The sequence below is a fragment of the Osmerus eperlanus genome, chromosome 2 (genome assembly GCF_963692335.1).
Source record: "Osmerus eperlanus chromosome 2, fOsmEpe2.1, whole genome shotgun sequence".
Lineage (NCBI taxonomy): Eukaryota > Metazoa > Chordata > Actinopteri > Osmeriformes > Osmeridae > Osmerus > Osmerus eperlanus.
In genome coordinates, this window is record NC_085019.1 from 7,175,535 (window position 1) to 7,189,677 (window position 14,143).

The 14,143-nt window shown below is 43.0% G+C and overlaps 1 protein-coding gene across 1 annotated transcript; it reads left to right on the forward strand.

Moving 5' to 3' along the window:
- Positions 1–185: 185 nt before the first annotated feature.
- Positions 186–13,851, forward strand: lmx1al (LIM homeobox transcription factor 1, alpha-like). The gene is made up of 9 exons (XM_062449984.1): positions 186–398; positions 2,326–2,411; positions 2,708–2,894; positions 10,486–10,718; positions 10,852–11,015; positions 11,227–11,304; positions 11,389–11,506; positions 11,848–12,003; positions 12,146–13,851. The coding sequence occupies exons 1-9, from the start codon at positions 355–357 to the stop codon at positions 12,301–12,303; spliced, it is 1,224 nt and encodes a 407-aa protein (XP_062305968.1). The 5' UTR covers positions 186–354; the 3' UTR covers positions 12,304–13,851.
- Positions 13,852–14,143: the final 292 nt, after the last annotated feature.

Below are 14,143 nucleotides of genomic sequence, written 5' to 3' on the forward strand. Positions count from 1 at the left end.
CTTTTTAAATTGGTTAAATGAGTCTCCAAAACTCTCGACACCATATGGTTTCGACACATTCGGCACTGTTTTTCCTTACGACATTTCTAAAACGGCAGTATTCTACCTATCCAAGCCTATCTTGAACATGTTCTCCCTCCCTTCCCGTCCATCCCCTCCCTCCCCGCTTTACGCACAATGAATTCTGAGAGCCCACTTGGCTGGTGGTGAAAAAGCAGCAGGCAATAGGTAGCCAAATTGAGTGCGTGACCATGATGATAGTTTGCTTTTAATCGCGTTCTGGGATTGGAAACGGGGTTGCCGGATCAGACTTTGTTGTTTTACCAAAAACCCAAGTGATTTTTTTTGGTTTTCATGCTGCCTACAGAGATTTCGGGGGGAGTGTGTTTCACCTCAAGGTATGTGCCCACCGCAACACACCGACAGGTTGCCGGAACCGTGCAACTCAGACACTTATCACTAAAGAAAATGTGTTCATGCTTGTCACTTCACACAGATATTGTTTATTCTTCGTGTGCCAAAAGAATGCTTTAGGTACTGTTCGTCATCATGTCTTTTTATCCGTTTTTTATATTTAAAGTGAGGCTGATCTAAATTCCTTTAGCTTATAGCCAACGTGTTATTGTTAGACAAGATCATTTTCATAACGATATGGGTTCTCATCAGTATAGGGTAATATGGCTTTATTGCTGAAAATTTGAAATCAACCCCTATTAAGTGAGCTTGAGAGTTGTATTAGTCTCGTCTTTCTACGTTTGCCCAAAAGTATAAGTTGTGATATGAATTGTAATTTCAGAAGAGAGGAAATCTCAATATCCTCGGCTTCACTAGTCTTTTACGGCAATTCTGACCATATATATGACAACCCATCTACCATTAGTTATTGACCTTTTCCTCAACTCGTACCTCCCTCAAATATTCACTTTTTAATGATAATAAGCATTATAACGGAAGCGCGTAAACAAGATCTCTGACTCGAGGTGGACATGGGCTACAATTGTTTTTCTGAATTTGAAACTAAAATACCCTACACAGCCCATGCGGCTGAATGGTCCTTTAATTTATGATTCTGTTTAGCAGATTATGTGAATTTGTTTTAAATGTAGGCTACTTGTAAATGTCGGATTTTCGATAGCCTTTTTGACTGAATAATGATCTTAGACGTGCGACTTGCCTAAATTGACTCATATCACGGTTGTCTAATTCCAACCTGAATAAAATACATGGTTTCTTTAAGGCTTCTTTATTATAGGCAATCATTGATTTCAAGTATAAACAATGAACACTCTTTTGGATGTGAAATAATAACTTCAAAGTGTACAATCAATTATTTGCAGTCGTCTTTCCAACAATTGCCTTTTTTTATAGTCTGATTTACTTTTCGATTTCGATTTTTAATCTGATGGAGAGCAATTATGGAAAGAATTATATTAAAAGTAGCTTATTTTTGAAAATATTACATGAGTAGGTGAGTTTGAAAACGAATGGGCCTCGGATAGAAAAGAGTGCATTCTTATGCTACTATTACATTTTTTTTATCAACATGATGATTTTGAAGGCAGAATAAAATGTGTTTATATGAAAACTTGTGTATAGAATTATACTATTATACAATATAATTATAGTTAAAATTAACTAATAGGACTCACACACCAAACCATGAATCTCGAGCAAAACGGATCGTTATTGTCAAAATGAACGCTGTTATTATAATGAATGTTGTCATAGTTGTATTATTACAATGATGCCTATTATCATTTTGTTGTATTATTATTTATTATATTATAACGAATATTAATAATGTTATTATCACACCCTTGTTGCTATAGGCTACTGTTGATCGGCCTATAGAATCATAATTTAACACCGAATTGTTTATTGAATACCACAATACTCTATTGTATTGAATAAACTGAACATGGATTTTGCATTGTGCATTAACATTGCATGAAGTTCTACAGAATATTTTGTTGGTTGAATTCACACTAAAAGTTTGCGCGCTTGTGTGCCAGCGGGTTATCATGGACTTAATCCCAACACTTAGTTCTTGGTCACGATCAAGAAGATCTGCGGTTGTGGCCTCACTGACTTCGCCGGGTATAATGTGGTGCAAGTAAATAAACTACAGAGGGCCACTAGATTACTTTCCGACAATTAACTGCTTTCAACTTGCGTTAGATTTCGCTTGGGTCGTACTGCGCCAAGTCAACCTTTGTGGGTCTGTTTGCTGGGAATCCTGACAGGGGTCTTTATATTTAGCTAATTTTATGTTATACATTTAGAAAGGTAGTATGACCTTTGACTTTAACCCTTGTTTTTTTCCAGCGATCACACGGAAGGAAGTACAGACGGGATGAAAACTGAAGAGACCAAATCCTGTCTTCAGCAGCCTCTGTCCTCGACGCCGTTCGGTGATGCTGGCTACATTGAGTTTGCAATTGCATTTAGAGGCTGAACGACTTGATAACTTTTATTGTTGCAATTTATATAATCACATTTAGACTTTAATGTGTATATGTAGGCTATAGCGTTACTCATTTTGAAAAACATTACGCACTGAATGAACCCAAAAAATGATAATGGTCGCATGTCTTCTGATAATCACAGTTTTTAAACAAAGTAGTGGAATTTATTTACTGTTCCGATTCACTTATACTCCGTTCTTGTCATGCACTTATTTTTTGTCTTATCATCTGTCAACATACAGGTTCTGAACTTAGAGGAGGAGAGGTGTGTGCCGGTTGCGAGTCGCCTATCGCTGACCGTTTTTTGTTACGCGTGAATGAACGCTCCTGGCACGAGACCTGCGTCAAGTGTGCCGTTTGTCTCAGCGTGCTTAGTGGGACCTGTTACAGCAGAGACCGCCTGCTTTACTGCAAGCACGACTATGAAAAGTAAGGAGAACCCATCTGAAAAAATGATTCAACAAAAGTATTTCAATTTCCACATCCAGAAAGGTACCATTTAAAGTCTGAATAACAGAATGTTTGGACACTGTGTGTTTGTGGGTGTGCCAAGCACGCAGGTGTGTGTGTGTGTCTGTGTGTGTGTGCGTGTGTGTGTGTGTGCACCATGCACATAACAGTGTGTTCAAGTGTTTGTGTGTGCGTGTGTGTATTGGTCATACTGTTGGTCAGTGTGGCCCAATCTCCAGGGGTGGACGGCTGAAGGACAATCCTGTAGCTCGTTATCATTGTTGTGAAATGTGTCAGACGGAATCCAGCAGCCCAGACTCTCCCACTGTACCCGACATCTGGAGGAGAGAAGGAGAGACAGGCAGGAGTGAAAAAGGACTGAAAGAGGGAGAGAGGGAGAGAGAGCAAAGGCTAGACGAGAGCCAAGTGATATGAATAAACAGTGAAAGACGGGAAAATAATCTCGTCGTTTGTGTCCAAGCTATGTGTTTTTAACACCCCGTGAATTTCTTAGATACAGAATTTACAAGGAACTGGTGTTCTTAATGTACCAATTTCCCCCTTCAAAGAGCACAATAGATGTTTGGAGGGTTTTTTTTTTTAACTTAATTTTGTGCAATAATAATTTGTACTGAAGACCTCCATAGTGCTGAACCATTTTAAGGGTGGACATAATCTATAGGGTATATATTATATATATAGTTTGTAGTTTGTGATCCTGTCATTCTTAGTTGATGGCCTGTGGGTTTTGTGTTGTGTGCAGCAGTGCTGTGGCCCCTATATGTTAATTACAGAGTGCGTGGCCATATTGTGTCTGTGCAAGACTTGGCACACGCCAATGCTTCTGACCTTCAGGAGATCAGCAACAATGTCTCCCTGTGTTCCCTGCAGTCTGTCCATCAGCGCCCAGCACCACACACACACCCTGCCCCTTAGCCTACAGCAGGTGTGTGTACTGTACCAGGTACAGGAAGCATGCCCAAGAATTTGAAATGTGTCTGCATAAGAATTTGAAATTCTTGAAATTTGAGGGGATATTTAAATATTTTGCCCATTACCCTACCATGTTATACTACCATGTGAAATATTGAATCTAATATCGAAATTGTCCAACCAGGCTGAAACAGTAAAGCAACACTGTCTCAACACAGATTCATCTATAATCATGTTCCTTTTAAGACAAAACCTTCATACCTTCTAATATAAGAATCTGTTAGAAATACAGTATGTTAGAAGTGTAGTTTGTGCTCTCCTGTGTCGCTGTCACTTACAGCATGACTTATGCGGTTCCTGCTACGACCGCACTTTAAAATGCATGGAATGACTTGATATGAGTTCTACTTTCTGTAAAACATGTCATTGCCGCTCGCAAATAGTATCTCGGTCTTAACCTTGTTTTCAAATATTTCCACATTGACTGCGCTGTAAGGCAGGCAGACAGACAGACCACCTCCCACGGGCAAACACCTCTCTAATGCACACACACATAGACAAGCTTCATCTCCACCTCACCTTAAAGAAGAGCCTAATATACGCTTCAGAGCAGAGAGGCCCCGTGCCACGGGCTGGGGGTCTGGAGCCCAGGCAGGATCAGTTTGGGCTGGGGGTCTGGAGCCCAGGCAGGATCAGTTTGGACTGTTAGCTGGGAGGCCCCGGCAGACTCCTCTCCAGATCCCCTACCGTCTGGATCTCCTGCCCTGGGAGAGCTGGGCATCTGGGGTGTATAGTTACTAAACCCTGAGTTTAATACATCACTCTGTGGGGGGGGGGGCGGGGGGGGGGGACTAGATCCACCAACCCACTGTGTTAGACATGGGAGACAGCTCCACCGAGGAAGCTGCTGTTTCTCACACAGGCAGACCGGTGTCATTCTCTCAGCTTACACGTGTTTATATGTGTTCTGGGGCCGTTTTTTCTCTCTCCTGCATGGTGGAACTGAGGCCGAGGATCCTATCTTCACACCCCTCCCCCCGTTTATTTTGCTCCTTTTCTCTCGTTCGTTCGTTCTCCCTCTCTCCAGTACCTCGTTCATCACTGTCTGGTTTGTAATAATATTTCTCTATTCCAAACCTCATTTCCTTCTTGTTGAGATTGATAGCAGTGATGACACCAATCAGTTTATCTCCCCGTTTATCCCTCGTTTTCTCTTAATCGTCTCCCTGCTCAGAGCCTCTTTGTGTCTCGGTATGGGAGGAGAGGGAGGAAGGGAGGGGGGTTGATTGTATGCTGTGCTAATTACCCAGCATTCTCGGCCCCACAAGTGAAGACAGGGCTAGCTCAGGTTAGAGAACTGTTACTTGTGCCTTGTTTCTTGTTTTGAAGTGACAAGTGATGGGTTAAATCAAAGACACAATTTAAACCATGACTTTAAATCTCACCATTAATAATTAATGTGTGCTGTATAGATTGCACACCCTTCACTTCACATGACTACATGCATACTGTATTGACTGAATGTCATTCCAGTAGATGTGTTGGAAGGAGTTTAGGTAAAACCCTTCTTCAGAAACTTTTGATAGAGGCACTACACAAGATCCTTTTGCAGTCTTTCTTATAATTTTTTTTATCAAGAGGAACAAGTAAAAGAATGCCAAAGACCATTCATTTATCAGTAAATTGTTTCTTTTTAGTGGGAGACATGCTCAGGAGCGAGTACAGCAGATCTTGACATGTAAAACATCCAGGATGGCAACACTAATTAGCACTAATTTAAACTGAATTCACTCTATCCATTTTCCAGAGGCATGCCAACAAGCAAACAGAAGCCTCGGCCCCAAATCTCTACCTAGTCCATCCTTTACTGTGAAGGGCTTTACATTTACTGTGTAAATGTATCCTAATGCTAACTTTTATGAGCTAAGCTCCGCCCCTAATTAACTTTAGAAGCACCTGTGGACACACAACCGATTACTGAGATACACACCAGGTCACTGACAGTTCAGCAGGAACACTACTTAACACTAAGAACAGTACTTGCCTCAAGTGAGCGGTTGACTAACCTTTTTGAACAACCCTGAAGTCAAATTCAGATAATGTAGTCACTGCAGGGGAGGCTGAGGGAGTGCTGAGGTCTATTTTGGATCTGCTGGTCTTGACAGCTCAGATATAAACGTTGCTGCCCAAGGTCCATGGGGACTCTTCTTAGGCGGTCACTGCCTAGGCTACGGTCCAGGCTACACTCAAGACTGCATGCCCATGCTGAGAAGCAAGAAATACTCGAATTTAAACTTTTTCACAAGGTCTATTCTTGCTTTGTAGCCAGTCTGTTCTCACCACAGTAGGGCATTCCCCTCATGAACGAGGTCAACAGGTGAGGGAGGGAGTTGTGGGAGAAAAGTGGAGACTAGAAGTGGTTCGAGATGGTTAGATATCTCTTCTCTTCTAATACTATATTGTGTGATGAATTAAGCATACTTGCTCCCATCTGTACCAGCTCACTGGTTAATTATTCGTTTATGTATACTTCTTGCGTACCTTGTGAATAGTGACCTGTGTATAGCTTGCTTTAAACACACTGCTGTGTGTAATTTGTGTATAACTCTTTTGATACACTGCTCTAATGCCACATATCTATCTACTGTATCTATGTTATCTAGTAAAATGTAGAAAAACTCCAATAAAACCTTCACAAAGCGGGGAAAAAAGTAAATAGTCAACTTTAAGGAGGGGACGCGAAGAGAACGTGTGGAGAGGGGGGAATGGAGTGAACAATGGGCCAAAAATTTGACGTTACGAGGGAGAAGTAGGTAGAGCGAGGTGTCACCCCCTGTAATATTGCCACTGTTTTTGCATAATGTGCGATGAGGCCCCGTCATCTTACCTCCCCCACAACAATTTCATTACAGACAGCTAATAAATGTTTCATGGCAGAACAAGCTGCTCGCCTTGGCTTTATTAAATCTGAGATAATAAAAGAAGAGCGACAAAAAAAAGAGAAAGGGGGAGGACCAGAGAGAGAGAGATGGAGAGAACGCCATAGACATTCTCAAATAGGGCGGCTGTATCTCCTGTTTCTGGGGCAACGGGTCCCCCTATCCCCCGCTTCCCCCTCCCCACTGCTTCCCGCTCCGCCAGAGAGAGACAGGAAATGAGAAACGGGCAGACAGGATATTGCGTTCTGGTGGCCTGGGGATTAACTGTTTTATCTAAACTAACACACACACACACACATACGCTCATCAATATCTTCACACACACATCCACACATTCCTTTCACACTCTTGCAGGCATCAGGCATAGACACACACACACATATGATATATATATATACGCCTGTTGTCATGCTCTCATGCCGGTATATTACATTGATTATGTGACGTCATATCTCACTGTCAATGAAGAGTTGAGTTTCTTTCTCTGTCATGCTTCTACAGAGAGCATTAACACATTTTATGACAATGCTCAGTATTAACACTTTCCCAGTGTGTTACCAGTGTGTAACAAAATAACTGTTAGAACAGTCAAGGGTCCATGGGGACAGGCTTGTTAAACTGTTATACTGGCTACTATTGTATATGTAATAAGCCCAAACTGTGTATATTAAGACATGCTAAGAATACTTATTACTTCACTACTTATAGTAAAACCAACAAGAGGGATCATCTCATTTACATTGATTTATTTAGGGAAAACAGCAGGACTTTAAAGTTATATCAGTATTATATTTGTTGTTAAGCGTATACTGTATGTATATGTGTGTGTGTGTTATTCTTTTTCTGATCTGTACAATATCAGTTATCTATATGTTTGTGTGTGTGTTTTGGTTTAGGTGTGTGCACCCTTGTGTGTAAGTGTGTGTGTGTGTGTGTGTGTGTGTCGGGCGGGCGGGTGGGGGTGCCTGCATACGTGTATTCGGTGGTGGCAGGGGTAGTGGGTATCGTGGGGAATGCTGGGAGATTTTAATAACACAGAAGCAGTGCAGGGAGATTTAATAAAAGGAGATGATGTGATTACTGAACCCTGGCTCTGAGCCATTTTGCTTCACAGAGCAATATCCGCTCACACACACACACGCACACACATACACTCACATGCACGCACACACATGCACACCCCAGAATGATACTAAAACTGACACGACTTAAAAGTATGATTTGTTGCCTATCGTTTGTATTACTAGATTGATTTGATTTGATTTGGCACAATTTACTGATATATCAAATACTGTATATTGTATACCCAAAAACATAGCCATTGAACCAGTCATTTTACTTTACCCTCAGACCAAACCTTTAATTGCGGCTTAATGTGCTGTATAGGCATGCAAACATGTCATCAATCTCAGGTGTGTGATCAGAGGACAATAATATACTAGCTATTGTATCTCATTCCTTGGTGTGTCTGCTAAAAGAATACTTGGACAGAGCAAGCCACGTGATTGAGTGCCACATGCAGACAATACAGGCTCTGTTATCCTCTCAGTATGCCTAGGCTCTGGATAGAAACATCAAGAAGCCCTGTCTCACCTTTACCCTTTCAATACTCACTCTTCAATCGCATGATCCATGTCTGTGGCGGCTTTACCCAAACCTCCATTCACCCTTCCTTAAAAACAATAGGATGTGTTCCAACAAAGTTATGTCAATTCTAGTTCTTCCAAACCTCCATGGTCTGTGAAAGATATTTGGAAAGTGGTTTACGGCAGACACGAGAATATCCCGACAAATTTAGCTTGAATCATATGTTTTTAGGCAGCTTTTAAAGCTTTCAAACCCCAAAAACCAATCCACTTTGTTTATTGTGAATGGTGTTATTATGAGCCATGTACCCCAGAGAAAGGCCAGTGTGAGTTACACTATTTGAAGGATTAGTATGATCTACTTAGTGACCCCCTGGGTCTGTTGCTCCAAGTTGCTTTCATTTTCCATGTTGAGTAGATTCTTACTGTACTGTACTGAGTAGTGCATGGATACAACAACAATCCAGAACCAGAATTTACAGAGTACATTATATTCTGTTCCTCGTTTATCATGTTTCACTTTTATTTGGAGCATTGTAGTTTGTGGATGTTGTGTGTATTGTGGGAACTGAAGGATTCTGTCTGTGGCCTGGATTAGCATTGAACAAGTTGTGTGTGTTGACACTCGTTTCTGTGATCAAATGTATTGTTTGAATGAAGAAACATAATTGTGGGCTGCCTACATACACGTTTGTATGACTCAATGGTAGTCTCGTTTGTAAAACTTGGATCTGTGGTGATTTTATTGTGTCTTCCAAAGTGTTTGTGTGTGTGGCTGTGGTTTGGTGGAGTTTGGGGAGCGTTTGGCAGATGGATTGAGGTAGATTAGCCATGGCAGCTGTGTTTGGGACAAGATCACAGATTAGGGCCTCTAATGTGTGGACCTGGCTCCCTCTCTGGCCTCCAGATTTGGGTAGCAACACCTTCCTCTCACCCAGTCAGGGAGCCACGACACTTCGAACCCTGCCTCCTTCCCTCTGGTGCCATCTTTTCTTTCACTGTCCCTCTGATTTGCTTTTCACATTCTGTCCTCGCGAAAACCGTTCCTTCATCCGTATAGTTCTATCTGTCGTCTCACTGGTGTACTGGCTGGTGTCTCCCTAGTGTCAATATTTCCTGCAGGTAACACGCTACATAGCAAGGGTACCTGGGTTACCTGTCAATACATGTATTGGTACATGGATCAGGGAATGTGTGTGTTTGTGTGTTTGTGTGTGTGTGTGTCCGTGTGTGTGTTTGTGTTTTAATGTGCAAAAGAGCGAGGAAAGAGATTAACCCCATGCTATCCCCAATCCCTGGTTATGAGTTTACAGCGTCTGTCTGGGCATCGCACTGTTTAAACAACAATCTAATTAATCCTGTCTTTATTAGTTTCAGTGAACTGGGAGGGAGGGTGGGAGGGTGTAAAAGAGAACTGGGAATGCTGGCAGGAAAAAAATGAAAGGTGGGGGTAGAGATGGAGATGGGGGGGGGGGGGGAGAATACAGGGATTTGAGAGAAATCTAAAAGCCAGTGTTTTCGACCTTCACACTGAATGGAAATGTCTGTGAGAAGAAATTAGATGCGTAATTTAGGGGCCTCATCACACACACTGAAGGTAGAAGACAATAGAGAAAGTGCCCAGAGAGGAAACCCATAGACGGAAAGTAAGACCTTACAAACTGTCTACAATTTGTACACAAATTTAACAAAACCCCCGACTGGACTGTACATGAATTGGGCCTCAAATGATTAAACGCACATGAGGATTTGGTGAAAGTCAATTGAAATCCATCACTGCAACGCCAGCTTCCTTAACATTAGTTGACTACTGCCACCCAGTGTCAATGATGAAGAATTTCATTCAGGCATCAAAGGCTACTGTAATGTAATGCCAATAGATGAGGTGATCGTTAACGATGGAAAATCCCAGAAGCAGGAAAAAAGAGGCGCTAAAGAGCTGACAAATGAATTTAAAGGTTATTCACCCCTCCTCTTGGGGTCGAGGACTCCTTCAATGTATTCATCCACTGTTCAATCCTTCAGGTTGTTCATCCCACGTATGCATCGTATGCATTGTCCGTGTGTTCTGGGCTCTCATATCCATGGGCCTGTCTTCCTGTGTGTCTCCAGGCTGTTTGTGAGGAAGTGCAGCGCCTGCCTGCAGGTGATTGGTCGCTCGGAGCTGATCATGCGTGTGCTGGGCCAGGTGTACCACCTGGGCTGCTTCAGCTGCTGTGAGTGCGAGCGCAGGCTCCAGCGCGGGGATGAGTTTGTGCTGAAGGAGGGCCAGCTGCTCTGTCGAGGGGACTACGAGAAGGAACGCGAGATGCTGGCGGCCATCAGTCCCACCCCCACTGAGTCAGGTAAAGGAAAGGTCACGTCGAGGAACCTTTAAAACACAATGGTATTGTGATCACTATTCTGCAGTGGCAGAAGGACTTATTGTAGATAATAGCCCACTGTGAATGGAGTATGTTTTGTTTCCTTGCCTCTCAGTGAAGAGTGAGGATGAGGATGGTGGAGGTGGTTCTGCTGGAGGAAAGGGGGGAGATGACGGGAAGGAACACAAACGCTCAAAGCGGCCACGTACAATCCTCACCACACAGCAACGAAGGGCCTTCAAGGCCTCCTTTGAGGTGTCCTCCAAACCTTGCCGAAAGGTCAGTATACAATCTTTCTTTCTCTTTCTTTCTCTCTCTCTCTCTCTCTCTCTCTCTCTCTCTCTCTCTCTCTCTCTCTCTCTCTCTCTCTCTCTCTCTCTCTCTCTCTCTCTCTCTCTCTCTCTCTCTCTCTCTCCCCCTCCCCCTCTCTCTCTCTCTCTCTCTCTCTCCTCCATACATCCAGTAAATGCTGTGTTTCTCTACAACGAAGGTTAGAGAGACCCTGGCAGCAGAGACTGGGTTGACAGTGCGGGTCGTTCAAGTGTGGTTCCAAAACCAGAGAGCAAAGGTGAGACCCCTTCGTCTACCTATAGGACACGCACACACACACGCCTACGCATTATGAGCCTGACGGAGTGAGCTTGTGTTTCAGATGAAGAAGATAGCGCGCAGGCAGCAGCAACAGCAGCAGCAGCAGGAGCAGGAGCAGCTGGGCGGGACCAGGCGAGGGCCGAGCAGAGGAGGCCGGCAGAGCAATGATGACAGTGAGGGTAAGAAACAGAGCGAGAGAGAGAGAGAGAGAGAGAGAGAGAGAGAGAGAGAGAGAGAGAGAGGGATGGAAGAGAGGGAGGGAGGGAAATATGAGAGAGATGGGCGAGAGAGAGACATGGGAGAGAAAGAGTCAGAGAGAGAGAAAGAGTGAGGGCGGAGAGAGATAGCGAGAGAGAGATAGAGAGAGAGAGAGAGAGAGAGAGAGAGAGAGAGAGAGGAGAGAGAGAGAGAGAGAGAGAGAGACGCACAAAGGGGTAAAACACTGTGGTCAAGGTGAAGGAGAGAGTGAGAGTGAGTGACTGATAAGGATCGAAGGATAAAAGAATGCTCTTCTGTCCAGATGGATCTAGTAGTCATGGATTGGACGGTCTGCTGGGGTACCCCTCTCTACCACGTCAGCAGCTGTTGGCTCTGGATCCCAACATCTATGGAGGAGAGCCGTTCCGTCACGGCCTCACTCCACCTCAAATGCCCAATGAGCAGCTGCACTCCTACGGTAAGCAGACTGGGCGTTGAGGACATTGCCTTGAAGGAGGAATATAAGAGGAAGAGACTTTTCAAATCACATCCTTCTGTTATTGTGTCCTCTATTTTGTCATTTCCCACTTTCACATTCTCAGACTCTCTTTCCCCTTTAGACTCCGAGACAGTGTTCCACGACCTGGACAGTGACGGAAGCCTTAGTCATCTTGGCGACTGTCTCATGGCAACTGCCGACGGCGGGCTTCTGACAGCGCGGGTGGGAAACCCCATCGACCGCCTCTACTCCATGCAGAACTCCTACTTCACCTCCTGACCCAGCTGAACTCTGACCCCGGCTCCACTCCAGCTCCGCCTCATCACAGAGAAACAGCAGACGGGACCCCACATGAGAGACCCCACAGTTCCACAGAGTGCAGTGGCTGCTAAATAAACCCCAGTTGTGACGTTGTTATTTGACATCCCTCATGCAGGAAAAAGATGAAATCCTGCCTTGTAGACTACACTCCCACTTTTCCATAGGAATTCATGCACATTTTGGAATCACATGCCGGATGTGTACGGACTGAACATTCACAGAAAGTATAGTCAGTCCAGTCATTCATTTGTATTTATGATGCATCAGACATGCTAGTCTAAAGCTACTCATAAGCTACTCATTAGTTATTGTATGGTATCATGGTATAAGGGTCTCCTGTACGTAAAGGTTGCTTAAGGTCCTGTTTTGAGATTTGTTCAAGGTCGATACTAACGCTTTGATTTACGCTTCGGTCTCAATTGATCTTTTTGTGCTTTCTAGCAAGACCATCTTTATATGGGTGGCATACCGTGGCAAAGTCAGCCAAGGGATGTGAGAATATAAATACCAGAGAGGTTACAACAGGTCTGAGAGTGAGAGACCCACCCCCACCCCCCCCCCACCCCATCGCTGTGCATGAGTCCTGGGATGGCGATGGATCTAGGAGGTTGTGTTACAGGGTGAACCTGGAACAGTGGAACTCAGAGCCATCTGTATAGCTGGATAATAGGGACTTAGTTATTGTACTGTATTTGAAGGACAGAAGGGTTGTTGTATAATTTGCTCTCAGGTTAGAGTGTATGTTTATGTTACCTGAGCTCTGACTCAGGGGTTGTGAGTGAAATAGGACCACAACACATAATGTTTCGACCAATGTTCCTCAAGTGTGTTGAGGGACATTGATCGTAACACATGATGTGTCATAAATTCGGATTTGTTCGAATTTCTCTGCCAATCATAAACTGATCATTTCGACTATATGAATCAAGTTCATATGTGCTATGTAACAGGGTCCTTTTGAGAGCTGTACGGAAACAGGGTTGTGTAAAAGAAAGTATCAATTACTTTTCTGTTCTTTTTTTATACTGTGAAGTATTCATTAAGTTAGCTGTTCAATACTAATAGGGTTCTACAAAATATACCAATATGATGTTATAATGTAAAAAGTGTGTTAAAATGACTGTGGTCGAAATTAATACTGCATTAGCCTATTATAGTCACTGTAATAATTATTTCTATCTTAACACTTAAAATGTAATTGTTAACACGTTAGATATTTTGTACCTGCTCCTTTGATGTTAAATTATTTATGTTGTTGCATGACATATTCGACAGTGTGTACGTGTGTCTAATTCTACGGTACAATGTTTAGACTCACCTTAGACATAAAGCACTGATGACTTTTTCTTAATCCAGTCGTCTGGGACATAACAGGCCATGGCCGTGGCCATTGTACTTGTATTGGATTATGAACTACTAGAAGTATAATTTACAGACTAGAATTTCTGTGGATGTAAGTTTTGTGTTGTATTTACAGGTCTGCCTTTGAATAATGACTGAAAGCTATGATCTGTAAAACTTATGTTCTGTTACTTAGTGGAAACAGTGATTGAATGTGTTATCCTTATTCCTTTAATATAACCTGTATATTTACCTGGGAAACAACCCTTTCACGACATTATTCACCCTGACCTAAGCCTAGATGTGTGGTGATGCACAGCCTCCCTTCCTACAAGGTATGAACAGGAAAAAAATCTTTTTTTTTAAATCCTTATGCTTGATTACCCTCTCAGTCTTTAATAACTGAACCATAGAGGACCGTTCTGCTTAGTAGTCAAAGGGCTCATAACTCAACATC